Source organism: Diabrotica undecimpunctata, chromosome 4, assembly GCF_040954645.1.
Source record: "Diabrotica undecimpunctata isolate CICGRU chromosome 4, icDiaUnde3, whole genome shotgun sequence".
Classification (NCBI taxonomy): domain Eukaryota; kingdom Metazoa; phylum Arthropoda; class Insecta; order Coleoptera; family Chrysomelidae; genus Diabrotica; species Diabrotica undecimpunctata.
The window spans coordinates 150,517,901-150,543,999 of NC_092806.1; the positions used below are offsets into that span (position 1 = coordinate 150,517,901).

Genomic DNA, 26,099 nt, shown 5'->3' on the forward strand with positions numbered 1-26,099 from the left:
CTTAGAATCCTCGTCAACTTATTTAAGCAACAAAAAGGTAAAGTTAAATGGAAAACAAGTATTATAAACAATTTAGCATACTACGAGGAGTTTGTCAGGGATATGATTTGTCGCCTATGTTATTCAACATTTACTCTAAGAGAAGCTCTTTGGAGAAGAAAGTCTTTAGATTAGCTTTGGAGGACATTAAAGATGGAATATCAATTAACGGGATTTCCATAGAGGAAAGCGTGGAGAAGTGCGAGAGGCTAAATGAGTGCATAGAGAACAAATTAGCTATAAAATAAACAATAATAAATATGTTAATGGGATTCTCCTGAAATTTTCGTAAATTTATATACTATATACACCTACTTTCTAATATACTGAGTAATTTTATGTAGTTGTTCAACGAAAGCCGCCATTATAGCAGTAACTGAAGTCTCGATCAGGTTTTGGATATAATGCACAGCCTCTTCATCTCCCAGATCTAGCCTCAATTTGTCTTGAACTTTACGAACAGCCTTGTCGGGTTCTAGAGCTATATCCGGTACACTTGCGTCCACCATTAGGGAGAATAAATTGAGCATCAAGTTTGCGTGTCTAAAAATAAATCGGTAATTATATAGTAAAAAGATACGCGTTAAAAATGCGAAATTTTTATTGGAAACTTGAAAAAAAAAATAAAAAAAGTAGGTAGAGAAATCTGTAAAAAAAATAGAATTCTTACTTGAAAGCAAAAAATGATAAATATCTGACTTTTATTGTTAAATTATCTACAATATTTGTTGTTTTTTTTTAAATAATAACACATATTGGATTTATCGACTACGAAAAAGCTTTTGACTAAGTTAAGCAGAGTATGGGGCACTTGGGCAAGACAGTGTGACGTCACTGTCGGTAAGCGTTGAATCTGCATTACTGACCCAGCATGAACCTTATCCAAGATCGGAACCATTTTTCAACTGTCAATTCTGCATCTTTTCCTTATCTAATGTCAACTGTTAATTCTTCTTGGTCTGTCAACTGTCAATTTTTCTTTGAGAACCAATGGGAACAAAGTTCCGTTCCGAACAAAGTCTCGTCAATCGACGCCACTAACGATTATGGATGATAATAATAAATGTACAAGGTGTTAAAGAAGAAGGCCTTACTTACTTTACTTTATCGTGTCCGGACATGTCATTCATAAAATTTCGGCCCAGTATCGGGCTACGTCGGTTCCATCTTTGTTGGCGAGCCACAAATCTTCGAGGGTACATCCATGAGGACAGTTTCTGCATGTAAGAAGATGTTCCATATTCTGTGTTTCTCCACAGTCACAGTTCACATCATCTTGGTCTATTTTTCCCCATTTTGCCATGTTAGATTTTACTGGAGTGACTCCCGTTCTTATCCTATTCATAGTTTTCCACGTTTTAACGTCTAGGGACTGGCCAGTTCATTGAACCTGGGGAAGAGGAAAATACTCAGGCCGTTCATCCTGCACTGTTCCAAGGAAGCTTTTCCCGGATTTTAGTCGCTTTCGTGGTGTTCGAGCTTTGTATAAGGCATGCCGCTCGTCTGCGATCTGTTTAATTTTCTCTATGTGCTCTGCAACGCCTCTGCGTGTTGAGGGTTCTGTAAAACTCGCTGCTTTATATAGATTTGAGAGTGGCGTTGGTTTCATGCACCCCGTTACTAACCTGCATGTCTATTTAGCGCAGTATCAACTTGTTTGGTGTGGGCAGATCTGCCCCACATATTCAGCTGTTGAGAAACACAGTGCCTATGCCGTTGTTCTTAAAACGCCAAAAGGTGCACCCCATTTACTTCCCGTAAGCTTTCTGAGTATGCTGTTCCTAGTTGTTACTTTCCCTCTCGTTTTTATGCAATGTTGTCTGTAGGTGAGGAACCGGTTCAGAGTTACTCAAAGATATTTAGGTTGGTTTGTATGTTCTAATGTATTACCATTCCACGCAATTTGGAATTTTTGCTTGGCTAACTTTGCGCGAAGGTGAAAAGCGCAGACTTGGGTTTTAGAGGGATTGGGTCTCAGGGAATTCTGCAGGTAGTACGCTGTCATTGTTTTTAAGGCAGTTTCGAGTTTCTCCTCCACTTCTTCAAAACTATTTCCTTGAGCACATATTGCAAGATCGTCAGCATAGAGGAAGTGCTTGGTTTCGGTTGGCGTAGGTTGGTCGTTTGTGTATATATTGAAGAGCATTGGTGCTAAAACACTTCCTTGTGGAAGGCAATTTTTTTTTAAATCTCCACCTACTTATTTTACCCTCCAGCATAACGAAAAAACGTCTGTTTTGCAGTAAGGAATATACGACCTAACCCAGATGGTGGTCATTGAGAGTGTCGTATAATTTGCGGAGCAATGTTTTGTGCCTTACTGTGTCATAGGCTGCTGTCAAATCTACGAAAGCAGTCCCTGTTATAAGTTTTTCTTCAAAGCCCTCTTCAATGTGTTCTGATAGTGCGAGGACTTGACCGGTACAAGATTTGCCGGGTCTGAATCCTCCTTGTTGGGGGATGAGGTGCTTGTCGACATTTTTTTCTATTCTGGCGAGTATGAGTCTCTCGTATAGTTTGAAAAAGTGACACAACAGCGAAATAGGTCTGTAGCTACTGGGATTTTCTGGGTCCTTTCCTGGTTTTAACAAGGCTATTACTTTAGATTTCCTTCATGATTTTGGAATTTCGCAGACTTTGCAGCACATGTTATGAAGTTGCAAGATCCAGTTTTTTGCTCCTTGGCCTAGATGCATATATGCAGCTTTCCCGTTTTTTAACCTGTTCATACCATCGTGTTCGTTTAGTGTAAAAGGAGTTCCTAGGAGGTTTGTCTCCGAATCCAATCTTCTTCTAGTGTTTGGGTCCTTATGTCGGTTCGTAGTTCTTCCATTCATAAGGAGTTGAGCAGCGACTTGGTTTGCTGTAACCTTGCAAGGTGGTAAAACAATCTGTGTACAATCAAACTCCATTTATTATTTAAGTGAGTAATAATTTTGTAATTAGTACGATTTCAAATAATTTAATTTGTTTAATATTGCAACGCCACTGCATGGGTCTGACCATAGATATTCTATTGTCTGCGTGATTAACTATTTCGTGGAAGGGCTTGCCACTCGATTTGAAATAAGCTGTAGATAGTTATTGGCGAATTGAATTGTATCAGTGCGGATTGTAAGCGATAATTATTAATGTAATTAGAATCTGTGATATTTGTAATTAATTGGTTTTTGGAGTTAAATAAAGTTGGTTAAGCCACGTTGTGCTTAATTAAATCTTTAAACTTATAGAATACTGTAACATAATATGTCCAATACCAGATTTTTCTAATTTTGAAATTTTTTCATAGGCGTTCAACGTGTTAATAATATAAAGCGTTTGATACATAAAATTAGCTTACCTTCTTAAATGAAGAAACGCAGTATAACACAACTTCCTAAACTGTTGGAAATGTTCAGAGTGAACTCCGCCCATGGCTTCAACCATTTCCTTACTCAACTTCATAGGCGGGGGTAAAGGTTTCGGATCTCTGCCCAAAATATATCCGAAATCGATATGGAATAGCTTGCCATCTCTAGTTAGCAGTAAGTTGTCTAAATGTCTATCTCCGACACCTAAGAGATAAGTTATCACACAGTAACCGGCGCAAGAGCGAACGTACGTGTCCATTATATCGGGGGCTATACCGTAGGGGCTGTTTTCTTGGGGATGATATTTTCTAAAGTAGTTGTGTATGCTACCTATAATATAGATCGTTAATTTATAAGATTGCTGTAGTTAAAAGTTGTATACAAAAATATGAGAGTAGAAATTAACAAGAAAATGAAAGATCGATTGTTTTAGACTTTTCATCGCCATCAGAATTTATTGAATCAACAAAAATTTAACGATATTTAAAGAACGAAGAATACTCTTAAATTTGCGCCTAGGTTTTTTAAATTATCTAAAATATTAGTTCATATTACCTTCTGTGGCCAAAGCCTCTGCAACTGTGACAGAATCTATGAACTGTACAAACCCATGCTTCGTACTCGTAGCGAGTACCCTGTAAGGCGTTAGTTTTAAATCCAAATTTTCTTTGCTCAACAGTTTATCCATTAGAGTGATCATCTGTAATATCAACTGATCCTGTCTTAGGTCATCTCCTAATTTAAATATTGCTACATATTCCTCGTTTTCAACCTTAAATAGAAATACATGTTTACTAAGATTAAAAAGGAAAGTTTTTCTCCGAAAACATGTTCTGCACGGCCACCGTCCCCTAGACTCAGGTGCAAAATAAACGCAACAGGTTAATTATCCAGCACTATATCTAGAGAGCTTTGAATGTTTCACGCCACAATTGAAGTTTTAAATGTCAAAACTTCAAATTATTCGTTTGTTTGTGGTATATTTTAAATTTAAAGAAGTATTATATGTTGATAAGAAGTACTAACTTGTTTTTAATTGATTAATTAATTTGTTTGGGCTTGTTTGAACTCGTTTTTCTTCAGATTTGTTTTAGTCAGTTGTGTTTTTATTGCAAAGACTAACTAATACTGACTTAATACCTAATGACAATGGTTGAACATAGTCGAACGTACAAGGAAGTTCCTCAAATGTTTGGTAAATCAGCATCAACATCCAGCGGAGCGTATCGTTGGAGACAAACCCGGGAGTAATTAAGAAGAAGAGGGCAAGTATGATGAAACTTCCCACAATGGAACTACCATAAGTGAGCGTACCGTAAGGAGAAGACTTAAAGAAGCTGTTATCAGTCATATGTGCCAATAAAAGCTTCCAAATTCCAAAGACACTATCGCATAGCGCGACTAGAATTTGGTCGAGAACATCAAAATTGGAATGATAAGCAGTGGGGTCAAATTCTCTTCAGGGACGAGATCCGTTGTTGTGTAAAATTCTTAGACCTTTAGGTAAAGAATGTATCGACGCCAAGGAGAACAAAATGCACCTTTTAATTTTAATACTACTCAACCTCTTGGTGGAGGGTCAATTACGGTGTGGAGAGGTATATGTTTGGGTTCACGAACAGAGTTAGTGGTGATTGATGGTGGAGCATTAACAGCAAATAGATATTTGACATACATAACTAATATCAGAAATTGTTAATACTTTCAAGAATGCTTTTTTAGATAAATTTTAGATAAATGCATACATTTTGACACACGTGATGATTCAAGGTGATAGCATGTTGGACCAATGTATTCATGTTACTTTTGTTGGTGTTTTACACTCACATAACAGTTTTTGTGTATTTTATAGCAATTTTAACGAAAAATTATTTAACAGTTTAGAAATTTTGTCAGTAAATTGCGACAAATGACACAAGCAGTGTCTTTGAACACGAAAACAAAATACTACAGCTCCTTTCTGGACGGAATATCATTCTACATATAATTTTTCTGCAAGAATATCTACTTACCGTGGCCTAAGTCTAGTATGTGCTAAAAATATGTTCTGGCGAGTCTCTGGACGAAGTTTTTTATCGTTGATTGATTTAGATTAGAATGAATGTGTTTCTGTACAAGAAGCTGATAATTTTACAAATATACATACTGGTGTATGACCAATGGTCCCAGCAAAACATTTACCCTTTTATTTTTTTATTACTTACCGTCTTAAAATACAATTTAGAAGGCATCAACGCCGACTTAAACAAGCTCGCTTGCTCTGGAATGATGCCGTTGATCATAACATCCGGATCCAAGGGGAAAGGTATGGCTTCGAATTTCGAAAAATTGAATTTGAAACTGTCAGAATCGGCCAGAAGTTGCTGTAGCTTTTCGGCTTTCTTCTTGCGGTTCCCGCTCTCTCTCGAAACTGTTTTCATTAATTTAACAAGTTTGTCGATGAACTTCTGTTGTTTGGTGAGAATGTGGCGTTTCTTTTGCATCGAATCTGAGCCACGTGCGAGGGTTTGCGAAAAGGTTTTCATCACAGTAAGGTACATGTTTCTAATTGCTTCCTAAAAATAAAAAATAAAAAATTTAGAGACTCAGAAAGAATCAGAGAAAGTGAAGACAAGAGAAATGTAAAGAAAAAATGAATGATTGAAAAAAAGAAATGAGACGGATAAAGTGGGAAGTTGGGAGAGATTAGGAAGGAGAAACGATCTAAAAACAACAGAAAAAATAGGGATGGGAGAGAGGGAGACCAGAAAAGAAGATGAAAACGAGATTTTAAATAATATATTGCAGCTAATAAGTTCAATATTGGACTTATTGTCATGAAAAAATATTTCAAACTGCAAAAGTTTATACAATATTTACAGGAAAACTGTTACAAAAAGAAGATTTATATTTAAGAAGATCACACATTTTATTTACGAGACATTACCGAGTAAACATATAAGGAAAAGATTGTACAAAACTTTTTTAAAAATATTCTGCCTTTAGAATATAAAAGACTAATAGTTTGGAGACAAATTTTGGAAACAATCTGTTTAGAAAGTAATATTGAATTATATATAAAAGGAAACAACTTACATCAGCAACATCTTGCCGTAGATTAGTATCCTGATCTTCACATTCCAGCAATAAATACCAATAAAAATAATTAGCTAAGCTGAAATTCTTGCAGGCTCTATGAATTAGGAAAGAGGCCAGGTCTTGGACCTCTTCTTCGTCGTTCATATGGCTCCTTAAAGTGTCTGTATTTCCGCTGTCAGTTATGGGATTTTGAAGAAGGTTTTCTGGAATACCGCTGGGTTTTTGTTCTGGATTTTCGATGACGCTGTTGACGTTAGAAGCGGCGATTTGATCAGCTAGAATAGTATCTACAAAGAAAGAGAAATCGATATATATGTATGGATTCCCCATCGCAGAAAAGAAGGATTTAATAAGATACTAGAAAATCCTTTCTTGAATTATTATAATTTTTATTTGATATGATTTATACTGATATCTGATCATAGTAATATCAACAACATGTATGAATTCTATTGATATTTATACTGATATCTGATCATAGTAATATCAACAACATGTATGAATTCTAGACTAACTCCACCGTCTCCCATGCTAATTCGTATCGTTCACCTTTACAACTTAGGCTAACTTTTTAAAACAGACATTACAAATATCTATCTACTACAATAACTCAATCCAAAGAATGAACCAAACTGAACATTCTGAAGATTTTCTCCTTACATTCAAGCTGTCAAGGACAATCCTCTAAAACACTCAAATGAGATAGCATGAAGAACATTTTCCACACTTTTTCCTTTGTCCATTATACCCGATCTTTTAAAGACAAAATTACCTATTCAAAAGAAGTTTAAGAAATTCATAGGATAATTCGAAAACCCACTGAGATAGAGAAACGTTCCAAATGTCTCAACAAAAGTGATGGCGGTTACTATTAACAAGCTGAATAAGCTTTTTAAATCACCAAAAACCTCGTACTGCTTCCATCATCCAGCTCATGTAAAATTCTTTCCCATTGTTATTCTCACTCCAATAGCCATCAAACCACAGCGATTATCATTCATAATATAAAAGTGGTGCCTCGTAAGGACCTATTGGCCTTACATTTGCTTTGAAATTATAGAAAAAGCTGGGGATAATGATAAAACAACAGATATTCTCGTACAGAGATATCTACACATGTATGTAGAAGTCCCATTAGTGCAAGTAATTAATGAATAGAGAATTCAGCAAAAAATAAATAGTTTGGAGTACCTTTCTATATATAGGAAGGACATTTGACACCGCTAACATGGTACAGTTTTAAAAGAATTGAATAGAAGGTGTAGCATTTCTATTTCCCCTCGTAAATGTTAATAACACCGAAAAATATTATCAATCTTTTTGCGTCACTGAGATTGATAATATAAAAATGACATGAAATGGTACCCAGATGGCTCTTAAACAGCAGAACGAACTGGGATAGGAGTATGCAGATCTAGAACTAAACACTTAGAAATCCTGGACAAAATGTTAAGCATCTATCAAGTGAAAAGCTCCAAAATTTTATGGAAATGCTTAGCGGAATTAGTAGCAGCTTAGTGCTGGAAGAAATCGAAAGAGAAGTAGACGATAAAAGATCCAAACATTGGGAAGACTTCGAGGAATGAGAAAATCAATACTTCTAGGAAACTATAACCACAGAAGACTTAAAGATAGCATTAATTTAAACAAAAAAAAACTCCGTGTTTTAACAGGAATACTCACAGGCTATTGTCACCTGAGAAAGCACCTGAAATCATTGAAGGTAACAGATATGTAAGGATACATATTCTGTGAGATAGAAGAGGAAACCTGTGTACATATACTCTCAAACTGGTATGTCTTAAGGAACTCCAGAACAGATTATTGAGGAGCACACAGATATAAAATGTACCTAACCTAGAGCCTCTAAATATACAAAATTGTGCTGGTAACGTAAAAATTGAGATCCACCATGCCAAAACCCGCAAATTCAAACTTGAACATGCACAACTTATTTATCTAATAATAATAGTATCTTTTTGATTACGTCTATGGTCGCAACTATATCTATATTAAACATTTTACATACCTTGATTGTAGCTTGAAGATCTGTGCAACAAAGGTTCGTTAGTAATGGTGCTGTTACTCTCTTTACTATCTTTCTTCTCTAGCTGCGCTTCTTTATCTTCTGTAAGAAAGTAAGCGTCGCGACCTGGTGAGATCCTTGTATAACCTAAAAAAAGTGTGATTTATCTATATATTTCTAACCCATTATTTATTCCTATTATGAATATATGTAGGCCCTCCCATTCGTCTTTCGGTTGTGTTTTTCACATTGGAACTACAATTTGATTCTAATCTCTTGATCTGATTGCGGTATATGATCTCCAGTTCATCTTTCTGTTCCCTAGTCTACCTTCATGTCTTTCATCATGTCCAGCTCGCCCATATTTTAGTTTTAAAGCATGGTAGACTGGTGGTTACTGATGGTATAAATACACATCAGCACAATATTTTCCCGAATTATACATAACAAAATAACGAGAAACTGTAAGGTTAACTGATATTTTGAAATGCTAAAATATAAACTTTGTCGGAAGATTTTGCAGAGTACGGAAACTAACATGACGAAGAAGGTTAATGCTTTAAAAACTTGTTCCGTCCACAATGTGTATTTAAAAAAAAAAGATTACATTAAAACTAAATGATGTTTCTTACCATCCTGAATGGTCTTAAAATTTTCGTATTTCAAAGCCTGTACTAACTGTAAGAGATATAACATAATCTCGTCGTCAGGCGCTTGCTGTAGCCTCGAAATAGCATATCTGCGCACAGCGGGATGCGCGAAATTTGGACTCAGCAGTTCCAACGCATCTTCCACGTCCATCGGAGCCCACATCTCCATCATATGTAGAGCCTGCCGTACTTCGTTGTGCTGATTCCAATTGACGCACTTCAAAAACTTCGCCAAGGCTTTCTTCTGGGTGCTGAGGTAAAAGCGGTACTTCCAGACGTGATCTTGTTCTTCGTTGGAAAGGTTTTTGGTAGAGGGATAGGAAACGATGGTGTTGAGGATGTCGCGCATTGTTGCGTTTGGTTTGGCATCTTTATCGCAATGGCCGCTTCGCAGAGATCTGGCGAGTTTGTGATGTTTGCTTTCGACAAGATTTTCCTGCAAACAATAAAAAAATAACTGATATAATGAATGGTATATAACAATCACCGAAAGTGGTCCAATCATATCCTATATAGAAGTTGAAATAAAGCGGTAAGTAATTATTGCGGTGTATTATTTAACAAATTTAAGCATACCCTAAAACCTGATCAGTATAGAGGAAGGTCGCCATTTGCATATGTGGAGGTCTTACATATGGAAAAACTACTACTGATAAGCCTAATTTTCGACAGGCATTAAAGACAATTAGCATTTCTTTCTCTTTTTCTGAGGTTCAGTGAACCATTTTTGAATATACTCTTTTGTAAGTATGGTGATGTTTACTGATTGGTTCTGAAGGACTAGACATTTCTTGGTGTCCTTTTAGAAAATTAATTTTCCATTTTTGACTAGAATGACCATTTATAAATGGATTCACATTCGTACATTCATTTGTAAAAAGGCATAATTATTTTGGGTACTGCTTTTAATTATATACTCCTGTTTTTTTTTTCAAGAAAATCCAGTCTTTACCGTATTAATTAACAAGACAAACAAGTTTTTTCCTTTTGCTGGTGTTCAAATAGATTCTGAACCCATATGTTGTGGTTCTTTGGCACCTCGACCATGAAAGATAGTTTTGTAGCACATCCCTAGAAACACTGAATTTCTTATTTGCTTCTCTTACGCTGTTTCCGTGTTTTCTGATAACCAGCAGATAATAATAAGTGCTTTCCTCGTAGGTTGATTTTTTTTTTCTTTTATGGAGGGTATAATCTGAAATTAAATTTACAGTTTAATGGAGTACTCCAATCGTCAGGGACGAAAAATCCACTGAACCTCTAAAAATCATACGGACAAGCTGAATTTTGCTAAGAATATCAATTTTGGGACCCCAAAAATATGGAAACAAGTTTACCACTCCTTTGAATTGGTTCCAATCTTACTTGAGGAATAGGAAACAATTAGAGCAAATAATACTGACTCTAGTCACAAAAACATTGTATGTGGAGTACCATAAGGTTCAGTGTTGGGTCCTCTACTTTTCCTTATCTTTATAAATGACAGTCTAACTTAAAAATCGATGGAAAATTTTTTCTTTTTGCTGATGATACCAGTATCACCTGGAGGAACTCTAATATTGCAACTCTTCATGCAATTATAACTTCTGATCTACTTAAAATAAAAAGCTGGTCCGACTCTAATTTACTCTCTTTTAACGTGGATAAGACAGTAGCATTATCCTATAAAGGAGCTCTTCAACCCTTGCTTCTTAATAACAGCCAGATCAGTATTTTTATAGACAGCAACCTTAAATGGTCCCTTCATATCAATTTGTTAAGTAAGAAACTAGCCTCAGCCTACTATGTACCTAATAAGATTTGTTTCGAAGGAAATCAATTTAGCATCTTCCAAAATAACATATTTATTTTCTTTGTTCGAGTCTCTTCTTCGATATGGCCTTCCTTTTTGGGGTTTTAGTATAGCTGCCCAATCTGATGTTATCTTTAAATTACAAAAAAGAGCAATACGGTATATTTTTGACCTCAGTAGAATAACACATTGCAGAAGCTACTTCAAAAATCACTTGATTCTAACTCTAACCTCTATATTATAATAATAATAATAATAATAATAATAATGCAAGATGGCCAAAACATCGAGGCAATGGGTGAAAATGATATGTACAAATATCTCGGAGTAAAACAAGCGCGGAAAATTGACCATAAACAAATGAAAACTGAACTAACTTCGGAGTTCGTGCGAAGAGTAAGACAACTAAATCGGTCATATCTTAACAGTAAAAATTTGTTTAAGGCATTAAATACGTACGCCTGTTCCGCGCTGAGCTACTCATTTGGTATTATAAAGTGGTCAAAAACGGATATAGAGGGTCTTCAGCGGAAAGTAAGAACACTTCTCACAAAGGCGCAAAAACATCATCCACGTAGTGCAGTAGAGAGAACAACATTACCGCGGTATCAAGGGGGAAGAGGACTTATGGATATAGGTGAGCAATTGGATAAACAAATTGCTAATTTAAGAACTTATTTTCAGGTACAGGCTGAGACATCTACTTTACATCGAGCAATTTGCGCAGTAGATGATACGACGCCGCTTAAACTGAGGGAACAAGAAATGCGCATAAACCACCTGACTAAGCAAGACAAAATGCGCGCCTGGATGAGTAAACCTCTGCATGGGCGACATCTTAATGAGATCAGCCAAGAATATGTCGACAATACAGCGTCGAACTATTGGTTGACATCAGGAAAGATGTTTCCCGAGACTGAGGGTTTCCTACTTGCCATTCAGGATCAGGTTATTCCAACTAAAAATTACCTGAAATATATTGTTAAAGATCCTCAAGTCCAAAATGACAAATGCCGATATGGATGCCAAGCCCAAGAAACCATCCAACATCTTACCGGTGGCTGCCAGGCATTTGTCGGCACTGATTATAAAGAACGTCATGACTCAGTAGGAAAGATTATCCACCAAGAACTAGCTGACAAACTGGGACTTCTCCAAACCGACCATCTTCCTTATTATCAATACGTCCCTGATAGAATGCTTGAAAATGACAACTACAAGCTATACTGGGACCGCACTGTGCTCACAGACCAACCAGTGGCGCATAATAGACCGGATCTCATACTAGTTAATAAACTTACTAGGAAAACAACACTAATTGATGTGGCGATACCCAACACCAATAATTTACGTGTTAAATACAACGAAAAGATCGCCAAGTACAGAGATCTAGAAATACAAATCAGGAGACAATGGAGAATGGAAAGTACCCAGACAGTACCTATTATTCTGTCTACTACTGGTGTTATTCCCAAGAACCTGCTAGAGAACATAAAACAGCTGGGTCTAAATGAACATCTCTATAAGGCCATACAGAAAGCTGTACTCCTCGCGACGTCCAGATGTGTACGAAAATTTTTGGGAGATACTCCAACATACCAAGTCACCTAGGGCTCGATAACACGGAAAGAGTCCCACCAGAGCTCAATCCTTTTGATACCGTAGGTATCTGGGATGAGTGAATTTTCCCCTTAGAGGGAGTGTGAGCCGTATGGCTAAATCTGGATAATAATAAATGTCTTTATTAACAACAGATTAAATTTTCTTTACAATGAAATATAATATCAGTAGGGCGAGATTCAGTTTGTGTACCACTGTGCAATAGCGGCACACAACTGCTCTTCCACCTAACCCCCCGAAAATAGGATAGATAGACTATATCTAAATAATGAAATTGTATTTACAATAAAACATAAAAATAATAAGTACATATTAAATTTATAAATTATAAACTATTTATTTTTTTTAATTCTTAAATTTTTAAATTACTGTTCAGCTAACAACTGCTCATAAATTAATCTCTTGAACTTGACTCTAGACAGATTTTTAATATTGTAGGACAAACTGTTAATATTGCAAGCAATTGAATATGAAAATGAAAGTTTAAAAAAGGATGTTGTATGTTTAGGTAAAGTAAATTATATTCGGCAAAAAATTATACAACCATCTCCCTTTGCAACTTAAATATACAACTTCTTTTCTTAAGTTCAGTAAATTGACAAAATCCTATCTATTTGAAAGACTTTCAGATAGATAGGAATTTATTTATTTATGGAAGAATTTCTTAACGAATAACTAAGAAATTACAGTACGTTTAGGTACAAGCAAATAAAGTATTTTTATATATATTTGGATATCACATGCGGCAACTTTTAGATTACCAGATTACCAAAAAGCGTTTGATCGTGTCCAACACCACAAGTTAATGCAGATCCTCAAGAAAGTTGATATAGACCAAAAAGACATAAGATGCATTGAAAACTTGTACTGGCATCAAACGGCACAGTTAAAAATAGACAATTCTATATCCAAACCCATACATATAAGAAGGGGCGTTCGACAGGGATGTGTGCTTTCCCCTCTTTTATTTAACATTTATTCGCAAGCCATATTTCAAGAGTCTCTGGAGGATGCAAAGATGGGAATCAAAGTGAATGGAGTACTGATCAACAACATACGATATGCTGATGATGGTGTCTTAATTTGTGACAACATAGTCGATCTTCAACAACTTGTCACTATAATCGGAGAATACAGTAAGCGAATGGGATTAGAGATTAATACCAAAAAAACCAAATTTATGATCATCTCCAGAAACTTGGATGCACTTGAAAACTCCACCATAACACTGAATACTAAGTCCATTGAAAGAGTGAGTAAATTTAAATACCTGGGATCGTGGCTTTTTGAAGACTGGGCATCGGACAGGGAAGTAAAATGTCGCATTGAGCAAGCTCGACAAGCTTTCGTAAAATTCAAGAAGGTACTGACTTGTTCAGAGTTCGATCTTCAACTGAGACTAAGGTTTACTAAGTGCTACGTGTGGTCAGTGCTGCTATATGGCGTAGAGGGCTGGACAGTGGACACTCAAAACGAGGGATATAAACAGATTAGAAGCTTTCGAAATGTGGCTCTATCGCCGTATCCTAAAAATACCATGGACAGCGAAAATCACAAATATAGATGTCCTTAAAAGAATAAACCAAGAACGCCAACTTTTCGAAACCATCAAGAAAAGGAAAACGGCGTATCTAGGTCACATCATGCGAAATGAAAAATACCAGTTCCTCCAACTTATAATCGAGGGTAAAATTGAAGACAAGAGAGGAATGGGACGCAAGAAAATGTCCTGGCTCCGAAACATAAGGCAATGGACAGGGATTAACGACATACAATCTCTGATACATATTGCAAGAAATAGAGAATTAATGGAAAATGTGATCGCTAACATCCATTAGTGGATTTGCATCTAAAGAAGAAGAAGAAGAATGCAGCAACTTAAACTTATTATTTCGTAAGGTTTTATTATGCAATTTGCAATTTATTTAAATTTTGCAATGGATTGTATATTTTATTATCTTTTATTTTGTGATATTGACGATTTATATCATCATCATCATCAGTGGCGTTACAGCTCTTTATGAGCCAAAGCCTTCTTCAGAACAATCCTCCATTCGCCCCTGTCTCTGGCAACTCTTCTCCATGCTCTAATTCCGATAGACTTCAAATCATTTTCTAGGTTGTCTTGGTACCTAAGTCTCGGTCTTCCTCTTCTTCGTTGTCCGATCGGCCCTCTTCGGTCAAAAACTTTTCTGACTATGGCATCTTCCTCTCGTCTGATTACATGTCCTATCCATCTGAGGCGTGCTCACGCCTCAGATGGATAGGTCTCGCCTCACTGAGACGATTTATATAATTTTAGTAAATTTTAAATTGTTATTGTTATTTTTTGACTTTTTGTAAGCTTTGTCCATAAAATTGTACAATTTTCAGTGACAATAAAGCATATTTCTATTCTATTCTATTCTACCCCTGGCTTCCCCCTAAAACCCGTAGAGGGGGAACGGAAAAACTCGATTTACCAAGAATCTGGATGCCACAGTAAAAAATATTTTAAATAAAGAATGTAGCTAAAATAATTTTGACCAAAAATGCATGAAATTTCGGTTTAGAAATTATACAACATAAAACATACACCACAAAAATTCCTACACCTTATTAATAGCTGAAATAAACGTACTGTTACAGTCTTCTTTAATTGAAAAAATAAGAATGATCATAAATAGTGGAAGTATAATATATATTATATATAGAATATATTTATTACTATTTCATTTTCATTAAAAAATAGGTTTTACGTTACGATATTGCACATGAATTTCCATTTAATAACAGCCAATTCCATAAATAATGGAGCTGATTTACAAGCGAGTTTTAAGACTTACTATTTATAGATAATTTCTAAAGAGATCATGATTTTAATGAGCTATTGTACAAAATCTCGACATAAACCGGAAGCATCAATTAAAAAGTATCGGGTTTTTAACCCACAAACATACTTAACGTTATGTAAAAATCGATACAAACATATGTCCGTCCTGTTTATTTATGTATTAAAAATTCATATACGATTTCATTACAAATTAAATAAAATTGTTTTTGTTTGAAAATAATTCCAGATGTTTAATAAAATTTTTAAAATAAAATTGTTATTTTGAATGTTTGATAAAAATCACTTCAAACGAAAATAAAGAATCAATTAAATAAAAATCGTAATGATTACAAATTATGTTTCTGTACCCGGAGGTAAACGACACTATGTCCGTTTTCTTACTTTTTCAGGAGAACAGTTTTAACATTTTTTAAATTTGTAATCAGTAAATACTCAAATGTTTCTTATATTTAACCACGATTAATATATTATTATTGTTGTGTGTATAATCGTTTTCCCTTCCATGAAGTGTTATATAGCTGAAATTTATCGTTCATTATATAATTTTTTTTTAAAATGTGATAATATTCATATTACCGATACCAATGACGGTATTATGAGTGTATGGCATGAGGGCCAATCAGGGAGAGGAGGGAGTCAGGTGGCTTCCTGTATATTGCAAGTCTTACATACAGGTATGTTGCCGGCTTACAAGAAAAAACATATATAACATATTGGTTTTTTTGTACATTTACATAGTATCTTTGGGCCTATTTGAGTCTGTAGAGCATAAGATCTTGGTACCTGGTCACAGCTTTTCTGCAGCAGACAGGGACTCCGCAGTTATAGAAAAGAGATCTAAGGTAGCAAAAATGCAAACTTTTAAAGATGTGGAAAACGTAATTACATCAGCCAGACCATCAAGACCATTCGGAGTGCTAAGCATGGATAGATTTTTTTAACTTTGACGAAGCATCTGCAATGTGTATCAAGACTAAGGAATTAATGATATCCAAAGTGTCGTATTTCAAGACTGATAAAAACGAACCTGGCTACGTACTTACCTAGCAAAAATTCAACGAACTGTAGTGTAAGAAAGAGACAGAAGATATATTTTCTCTCTCTTCCTCTTTCGAATATAAAAATGTTCCTTTTGTATATATAATTTAATATTATATATATTATATAAAGATTTATATACATACAGTGTGACCCATTTAGATTGGAAACACCTCTATAAAATTTGAAGTTGTTAACCGATTTTAACCAAATTTTTTTTTAATGTCATGTAATAAAAGGTCTATTGCGGGACAAAATATGAAATATTTAGTTAAATTTTCAGGGCAGTCTACGATACTTTTTCTTCGTCGAAAATGGAAAATTTGTATTAGCGATTTTTTTATTAAAAAAATTTCTACGCCACTGGATTTATAGTGACTTCAAATAGCTATGACAAAAATTTCATTAAAATATATTTATTAATAACGAAGTTATGACAACTTAAAATTTTAAAACTCACTAAGCTGCGAGTCAAAAAAGAACACCCTGTATCAACAGATAACCATAAAACTAATTATTTTTCAAATAATTTTAATAATAAACCACTACTAGACAAAAAAATGTTTAAAATAGCATAAAAAATTAATGCAAGTAACGCACTTACATTATTATTAACTTTATATACTACAACTTAAATCTCAGTTGCCATGACAACGATATTACTGTTTGATATTATTTGTGTCATACAAATTTTAGTGCTAGCATAAATTTATGCATAATATCTGCAACAATATTAACTTCAAATTCTTTTAATAATATTTTGTGTCATGGCTGCAAGATTAAGTTTGAGAGAAAAAATTGAAATTATACGTCTTTTGGGAGATAACGATAGAAGTGCCAGGGAAGTTTGTACAATATTTAATAACAGACATGTGGATCGTCCTAATATTAGCTGCGGTACGGTAAACAAAATTAATAGAATATTTAATGAATATGGTGCAGTATCAAAACTAATTTTAAAAAATAACCCGTTACAAAGAAGTAGAGGAAATGATAAAATCATTTTAGATCATTTCAGAAATAACCCTAACGCCAGTTTAAGGAATGCCAGTTTATATTTGAATGTGCCTCGAGAGAGTATTCGACGATGTCTTAAGGTAAATAATATTAAACCTTACAAACCAAAATTCTTACACACATTCCTAGAAGGCGACGAAGCAAAACGTTTAGAATATTGTTTATGGGCCCAAGGGGAATAGTTAAACAATATAAATTTTCTAAAAAACGCGTTGTTTACCGACGAAGCCACTTTCACTACAAATGGAGTAGTATCATCACAGAATTGTCGCTATTGGACAGCAGATAATCCCCATTGGGTAATAAACTGTAAAAGCCAGTATTCTCAAAAAATCAATGTCTGGTGTGGTATACTGAACGAGCGAGTTATTGGTCCTTTCTTTTTTGAAGAAAACTTGAACTCACGGAACTTTTTAGAATTTTTAAACACCGACTTGTGGGATGCTATTCATGAGCTCCCAATTAATGAACGATTAAATTTGTATCCAGTTAGATGGGTGTTCTGTTCATTACGCCAGAACCGTGATGCAATGGTTAAATGAAAATTTTCCGAACCGTTGGATAGGCCGGGGTAGTCCGTTGATAGATTGGCCACCCAGATCTCCAGATCTCACAATTTTAGACTTCTTTCTCTGGGGAGTTATCAAACAAAAAGTTTGCCAAACCCGTGCAAGAGACGAAAACGAACTTCGTGCAAGTATTCGACAGGCATGTGCAGAAATTACTCCCCAACAACTAAGAAATGTAATTAGAAATATTCATAAACACTACGACAAATGTATCCAATTAGATGGTGGATTGGTAGAGGTAACTAGGATTAAACTAAAATTATGTTTCCATGTTTCTGTTAATACAGAGTGTTTTTTTAACGTTAATACAGAGTGTTTTTTTCTTAGTGAGTTTTAAAATTTTAAGTTGTCATAAGTATGTTATTAATAAATATATCTTAATGAAATTTTTGTCATAGTTATTTGAAGCCACTCTAAATCCAGTGGCGTAGAAATTTTTTTAATAAAAAAATCGCTAATACAAATTCTAGATTTTCGACGAAGAAAAAGTATCGTAGAATGCCCTGAAAATTTAACTAAATATTTCATATTTTGTCCCGCAATAGACCTTGTATTACATGACATTAAAAAAAAAATTTGGTTAAAATCGGTTAACAACTTCAAATTTTATAGAGGTGTTTCCAATCTAAATGGGTCACACTGTATAATATATATATTATATATATATATATATATATATATATATATATATATATATAATAAAATATTTATTAATATTATTATTTATGTGATAAGTTTTGTATTATTTATTAAATGTTCATAATTAGGTATATTAGTCTTTTGTATTTCAAATTAATAATCTCAATAAATCACTGTATGATCCAGAACTGTCAATTTTGAAATAGGTTTGTGTCATGTCCTCGGTAGTATAGTAGTCAGTATCCCCGCCTGTCACGCGGGAGACCGGGGTTCGATTCCCAGTCGGGGAGGACTTTTTTATTAATATTAGAAAAGTTATGTATATTATTGTCATTTTTAAATACTTATGAATATTGCGTTTTAATTTGTATTGTATTATTATATTGAATTATGTTGCACTGTATTGTAGTGTATTTTTTTTATGTATATTATTGTCATTTTTAAATACTTATGAATATTGCATTTTAATTTGTATTGTATTATTATATTAATAACAAAATAAACAATGAATTTTACTGCATAGTATGTGTAAAAAAAAATTTGCATTCAACTCCTTTGATACATACATTATATGAAAATAAAAATATACATTTTCATCAAAATATTGATTCAATCCTTCATTTACTATACTCCTATTACAGGTCAAAAGTTGTTTATTAATTGTTAGTAAGTTGTTATTAATTCTGTTTCTCGTTCTGCTATGTCTTACCTATAGCATTACATTTGTAATGATTGTGCAGATTGACTCCCAAATAAATTTGTAACGGTGAATGCGTGTATAGAAGTGTAACTTCCACCGGCAGTCCCACTGGACTGCCAAACCCGTTTTTGTTTTACTTTTCCCAACAATTTTACTTTTGGCACTTAGATCTATTAGCTTTTCAGGGCTTCATATATTCTTTCAGGTTGTTTGAGAACGTATTTAGTATTTATTCACATATTTTACATTTAATATTTTTATTACAATATGATCTTATTTAATGATATATTCTAACTACTTTTTAACTTTAAAAGATTAGAGTATATTCTTTTTCTTCTATTCAATAAATTCTCATTGTCAGACTGGCTAGCACATGTGATCTGTTTTTGAGTTCGTAGAAATTGACTTGTCTTTTGTTATTTGAAAATTTCGTCGCAAGTACAGAAAACGCTGTAAAATATCATATTTCTGTTACCATTTAGTTAGATTATCACCACTCAAAAGCGCATTACAATAGCGCTGATTTATGGGGGTGCACTTGTCCCATGGACCACCTAAGAACGGTCAAAGGGTTTTCTGACCATCTCAAGACACTTTAGATCGAGACAGCGTACGAAAAGAATCTTCAGTTGATCGTTTACGTTCTGTTTTCGAGCCGCGCGCCGGAGTCGCGACGCGCAGATACAACTCTACTATTCTACTGCTTGCTACGATTAATACACCATATTTCAAAGATAAGTGTTTTCTTTATACAGATAACAGCAATGAGTTAAGCCAGCTATTTTTCGTAATATTTAAATTATTTGCTAATTTATTCACAATCAAAATATTGCATTGTTCTTCAATTATTATTCTAAATTATTTAAGTGGACCGGAAATTGTTATTAACAAATTAATAACATACCAAAAAAAAAAACAATTTCCTGAATCGCTGCAAGTAAAATTTTTTTAAGCGTATCTCATGCAAATAATTACTTTTCCTCTCTGGGTAATTTTTCGAAAAATGCTTACTTTTCGAGTTATTTGCAATTTTTTGTTGAAAAATGTCTTAATTAGTGATTTGTGGGATTTTTTAATAAAAAAACTACTAAATGAATTGCAATTTCAGTTAAGAAATCAGATAATTATTGGGGTAAACGAAAATCGTAAGAAATTTAGGACGCAATCCAGGAAAACAGAATGATTAAAGTCGCAAAGAGGTCGTGGCAGGACAACCTGTTCAAAAGGATTTATTATACGAGTACATACGACGAAGACACAACTGTCAGTTTCCTTGAATCGCAAATTAAATCATGCAGTTGCAGGTACACAAAAGATTGTAAGTTTAAAGATTAATGTTTCATTATTTTATAAAGATATACACTCAGGTGCAAAAAAATCGATCCATTCCTTATTTCTTATTTATTTGGAGTTGTATAATTTTAGAGACATTAAATTACGTATGTAAATTTAGATGTACCCTCGTATACGAGAAATAAAATAATATTTTTAATATTGCTTTTTATATTTCTTAAAACAAATTGGTATTTCAGGTTTTTGTCAAAAAGGTCTGAAGCAAGTAGATATTTATTGAATGTTGTTTTTAATTCAATAACCATACTAGTGTAGTGATTATATCGTTTTGATATAAAAATATATCAAAACGTGTTATATTTTTATTTAATTATCCTTCCTAAATGTCTCTAACTTCAAAGAGCAGTTCGGCGTTTTAGCGACACCGGTAACTTCACAAGAAGACTAGGATCAGGTCGTAGAAGGGTAACATCCGAAAGAGATGTTACCCTTCTTGTAAAGAGATGAAGAAATGTGGATGTAAGCAGATTGACAGTTCGTCTACGACTTGTAGAAGGTAATTTATTATCCAGAAGGCCAGCCCTATCTCCAATACTATCCATAGAACATCGCAGAGCTCGCCTTGCTTTTGCAAGAGAACATGAAAACTGGAGTGATGCAGATTGGAGCAATGTATTGTTCTCAGATGAGTCCAGATTTTGTCTAAGATCACCAGACGGCCAAGAAAGGGTTTGGAGAAGACACGGAGAGCGATATTTTCAATGTAACATTGCGGAAAGAATAAGTTATGGGGGGGGGGGGTTCCGTTATGGTTTGGGCTGGTATCAGTTCAGAAGCTCATACTGATTTAGTTATTGTAGATAGAGGTTCTATGACTGCTGCAAGATACATAACAAGTATTTTAGATCAACATGCGGTACCTTATGCTCCTTTCATTGAACCTAATTTTATTTTTATGGACGACAACGCGCGTCCTCACCGTGCTAGAATCGTCAACCAATATATAGAGGAGGTGGGAAGTCCAAACAACTTGGCTAAACTTACAGCGGCTCTTCAAGAAATATGGGACTAATTGGATCAATTTGATATCCAGAGGTTAATTACCTCAATGCCTAGACGTGTACAGGCTGTTATAAGGGCCCGAGGGGGAAACACTAGATATTGATTTATTATCAATGTTTTTCTTAATTTCAGAAAGTTTTGAATATTCTTGTATTTTTGAGTTTTGGCGTATGTCTCTATAAATAAATGTTTGTTTTGGATAATCTGTAAAAATTATGTTAATCTAACATATACTTTTACATATATACCTGATTTAAAACTAATACCTTCAAACGTTTTCTTTTTTCAGCAAATAATACCCATAGATCGATTTTTTTGCACCTGAGTGTATAATGATATTATTAGGAAATAATTTTTGTTTATATTATAAAAATTTCTCACGAATATTCACAACTAAGCATGCGATGTCCCATGTCATAACTTCTAATCTATAAACTATAATATTTTCTTTACTTAATACATTTTACTTAACATCAGCAGCTTATAATCATAAATAATAATACAGTTTTATATATAAAAAAACCAACCTCTATGACATATCTTTCCACAAAATAAATATTGGCACAAATAGTAGAAACACATCTTATCAATTTTTGTTTTCTAAAACTGATACCTACACAAGAAACTAGTCGGTACGTATAGATGGAACTTGATCAAATTAAGTGGATACTCGAGGTAATAGGATTACTTGCGAGTTATGGGAGAACGTGAGAAAGTAGGTTAAAATGAAAGACAGTAGGCCAGACGAGAGTAAGCACGTACTTCGGATAATAAAATCAAAAGTATTTGTTTTAAACACTTTTCTTAACGACAAAAGTTGATGAGTTCGATCTTTGTTTTAGACAAAAAACGTCGACATACGAGGTGTAGACCATTTGCCATACAAATGTTTTTCTATTTTTTCTGGTTGTTTCTCTTTCTACCATTAATGTTACCTTTTTTATTAATTTTTTGGACATCCCTTTGTTCTTCTGATTAATTTTCCTAAGTATATTTTCTTTGCATTTATCTAAGACATACGAGATTAGTCCAAAAAATAATATATTTCGTGAGTGACCCTGCCAGGTATCTGGCAATTGTTTTGAGTTGTATGGACCTCGATACCTTGATGGACCTTGACCTTTATGTTTCTTGCAGTGGGTTTGGTTGACAACAAAGAATCCTTAGAAAAATAGTCTACCATCTGTAGTCTTTTACTTAAGACATCAAAATTGACACAGCTATAAAGCTGAACATTTCACTTACTGTTATTTCACACCATTTTTTTGTATGACTTCTCTGAATACTTTCGTTTTGGGAGTAGAAAATATTTGTTTGTTCAGTAATTAGAGTTATGATATTTTCAGAGAAAAATAGTTGAAAACATTCCAAAATACTCGGATTATCATTTTGAATTGAGCACCCTGAACGTTCATTACTAAAGGGATGTACAGTACTGCGCGAATTACTGGAATAACAGGCTGTTTTAATGAAAAAACAGTTTATTTAGAAAAAAATTATATTTTAACAAAACTATAGAGGTAAACTTACATCATTTAGTAGGAAAAATGTCCCCCTTTGGCTTCAATTACTGCTTTTACCCATTTTGACATAGATTCTACAACCTTCTGACAGTTTCCTTTCATCTCGAAACCAAACCTGAATGACAGCTTCTATCATTTTTATTTTTGTAGTACAGTCGATTTTGCGCAGTCTAGCTTTGCAAATCGTCCATAAATTTCCAATGGGGTCGAGGTCTAACGAATTACCGGGCCAATCTACAACATTAATCTACTTATTTTTGAAAAATTCCATCATTTGCTTTGACTTGTGACAGGGAGCAGAGTTCTGTTGAAGAATCGCTCCTCCTTGGGGCTGACATTTTTGGTGTTCTGTGTTCAAACGCTGTTCCAACATGGATCTCTATTTTTGGCTATTCATCATACCTTCGATTGGTACCAAAGATCCAACCCCCAAGTATGAAAACTATCCCCAAAAACATTTTTTTGACTAGATGATTTACGGTTTGACCAACATGAGATGGTGTAAGGTTTTCATTGTCAGATTTCCTGACGAATTTCGACCGCTGTCTCTGAACTATAAAGTGAGTTTTAACTGTAAATCGGACTTTTCTCCAGTCGTCTACAGTCCAATTAGAGTATTTTTTCCCACAATGACCTTTGTTTCTTCATTTGCTCAGTTAGAAGCTGTTTTTTCTGTGGACGCATTACCCTTCTACCATTCTTCATAAGTCTGTTCCAAACAGTTGAGTCATGAATCACTACATCTGACGCTGCTAGATCTTGTTGGAGCTCTTGGCGGGTTGTTCTTGGGTCCAATTTGCTATTTCGAATTAAAAAACTGTCATCTGCTGGTGTTGTTTTTCTCTTTCTTCCACATTTCCCTCACCTTTTCACATCCATTGATCCCGTTTCTCGTTTACCCTTAAAAATATTGCTTACTACCCCATGACTCACTCACTACTCACGTTCTTGCGATTTCTCTTTGTGACATAGAAATGTGTTCACTTAACGTGATAATCTTTCACGCTTCCTAGGCATAATATCCATGATGGAATTAAACGAAACAAACTCACTAATTACCGAAAACAACACAAAATAATACAAAACAACACATACTTATTGAAAATTGTTTAAACTGGAGTGTTATAAACAAAGAGTACTTTTCTTCCCACTAAGGTAAAAGGAGTGGGCTAGCCAAATGAAGGGCCAGCCGCGCTCTTCAAAAAATTCAAGACAGTTTCAAGATAGAGCGCTCGAAAAAAAAAATGACATATCTCGGGTTCTACTGGACTAAATTTGTTTTTTCTTTTTATAATTTCGTAAAATCCAGAGATGCATATTCCTTTATCATTATAAATAAAGAAGTTTTAGCAATTAATACACTCAGATGCAAAAAAAAACGCAACGGAGAAAATTTTGGTCAAATTCAAAGTATTTCAGTTTTTAGCCCTATTTTGATGATTTTTTTAGCACACTGTGTAAAAATTTCCAAATTTTAATTTAGTATAGTGAATTTTTTAATAAAATTTTGTATTTCACTTATTATACGAGGTTAATCGAAAGGTGGTTTTTTATCTCAACTTTGAAACATCTTGTGGAAGAATTCCGTTAGAAGATTTTCGTAAAACCTTGTTTTTCTGTTGCAACCATGTCTTCTAAGTATGTATTATGTTTGTTTCATGTGAAAATATGGATTGGTTCATTTTTAGGAGCGAAATGACTTTGCCACCGACAATTTACGACTTTTCCTATTATTACCATTATTACCAGTATTAATTTGTAATACGACGATGGGAGCTTTGGTGACTGATGTGGAAGGAATGTCATATCGGCATGCCAGAAGCACTGTATTTGAATAATGATTAAAAACAGCGACATGATCTTGGTTTTAATAAACGATGATAACAATAACAAAACATAAAAAAAACAAATTAAATGTAACTTAACCTAAGTACGCAAATAACAAAAACTACTAAAAAATAACTTAATACTTTGTATTGGCTCCCCTAGCCTCTATAACTGTACACGTCGGCTCATGCTGTCTATGAGGTTGCGAATATCATCTTGCTGGATGTTTTGCCATTCCTCTTTTAGAGCCAAGCGAAGTTCGTTAATTGAGGCTGGTGCGACTTCGCGACATAATATTTCTACCAAGCATGTCCCAAACGTGCTCTATTGGATTCAGATCTGGCGAACACGCTGGTCAGTTCATTTCGTTAAGGCCAATTTTCCTAAATAGTGTGTGACACACATTGCAGAGTGGGGTCGCGCATTATCTTGCATTAATAGAAAATCATCGCCGATATATTGAGAAAAGGATACTACTTGATTCGCTAAAATTTCCTCAATATACCAGTGTGTAGTCAACGAACCCTCAATAAATACCAATTCAGTGTGCTAGTGTGCTACTCTCGAGTCTCGGGATATTCCTGCCCATACCATCATCGAACCCCCTCCATGGCTAACGCGAGGACTGAAAGTGCACTCACAAATCTCTCTTCAGTTCGACGTCATACTTGTTCTCTTCCATATGATGAGTGAAGACAGTATCTCGACTCATCCGTAAAAAGAACATTACTCCATTGTCCTAAATTCCAATGTAAATGTTCCCTGGAAAATTGTAGTCTAGCCACTCTGTGCCGTGGAAGTAATTTGGACCCAGTTGCTGGTCTGCAACTTTGCAAACCAAATTCATGTAATATTCGACGAACTGTAAATACACTTACATTATTGCCTCGAACCTCTTGAAGCTGATTTCGTGTTTGCACCGCTGTTAAATGACGATCCCACAAAGCGTTGACACGTATAAAACGATCATCTAAAGGGACAGTTTTGTTTAAATGGAATTGGAACCATTATGAAGAACCGGATCCCTAAAGATTGTTTCACGC

The 26,099-nt window shown here is 34.5% G+C and overlaps 1 protein-coding gene across 3 annotated transcripts in view; it reads right to left on the reverse strand.

The window, feature by feature from the left end:
* The window catches only part of Pi3K59F (phosphatidylinositol 3-kinase 59F), a 57,815-nt gene that overhangs the window by 4,175 nt on the left and 27,541 nt on the right, over positions 1-26,099 (reverse strand). For 2 of the 3 annotated variants that reach the window (XM_072530523.1, XM_072530525.1), the window contains 7 exons: positions 9,126-9,579; positions 8,497-8,640; positions 6,465-6,754; positions 5,594-5,944; positions 3,945-4,161; positions 3,380-3,719; positions 355-582 (listed from right to left, as the gene is read on the reverse strand). In XM_072530523.1, coding sequence (XP_072386624.1) covers positions 355-582; positions 3,380-3,719; positions 3,945-4,161; positions 5,594-5,944; positions 6,465-6,754; positions 8,497-8,640; positions 9,126-9,579 — 2,024 coding nt within the window. Of the gene's footprint in view, positions 1-350; positions 583-3,379; positions 3,720-3,944; positions 4,162-5,593; positions 5,945-6,464; positions 6,755-8,496; positions 8,641-9,125; positions 9,580-26,099 lie in introns of those variants that run through there. The other variant, XM_072530524.1, reaches the window with a different exon arrangement.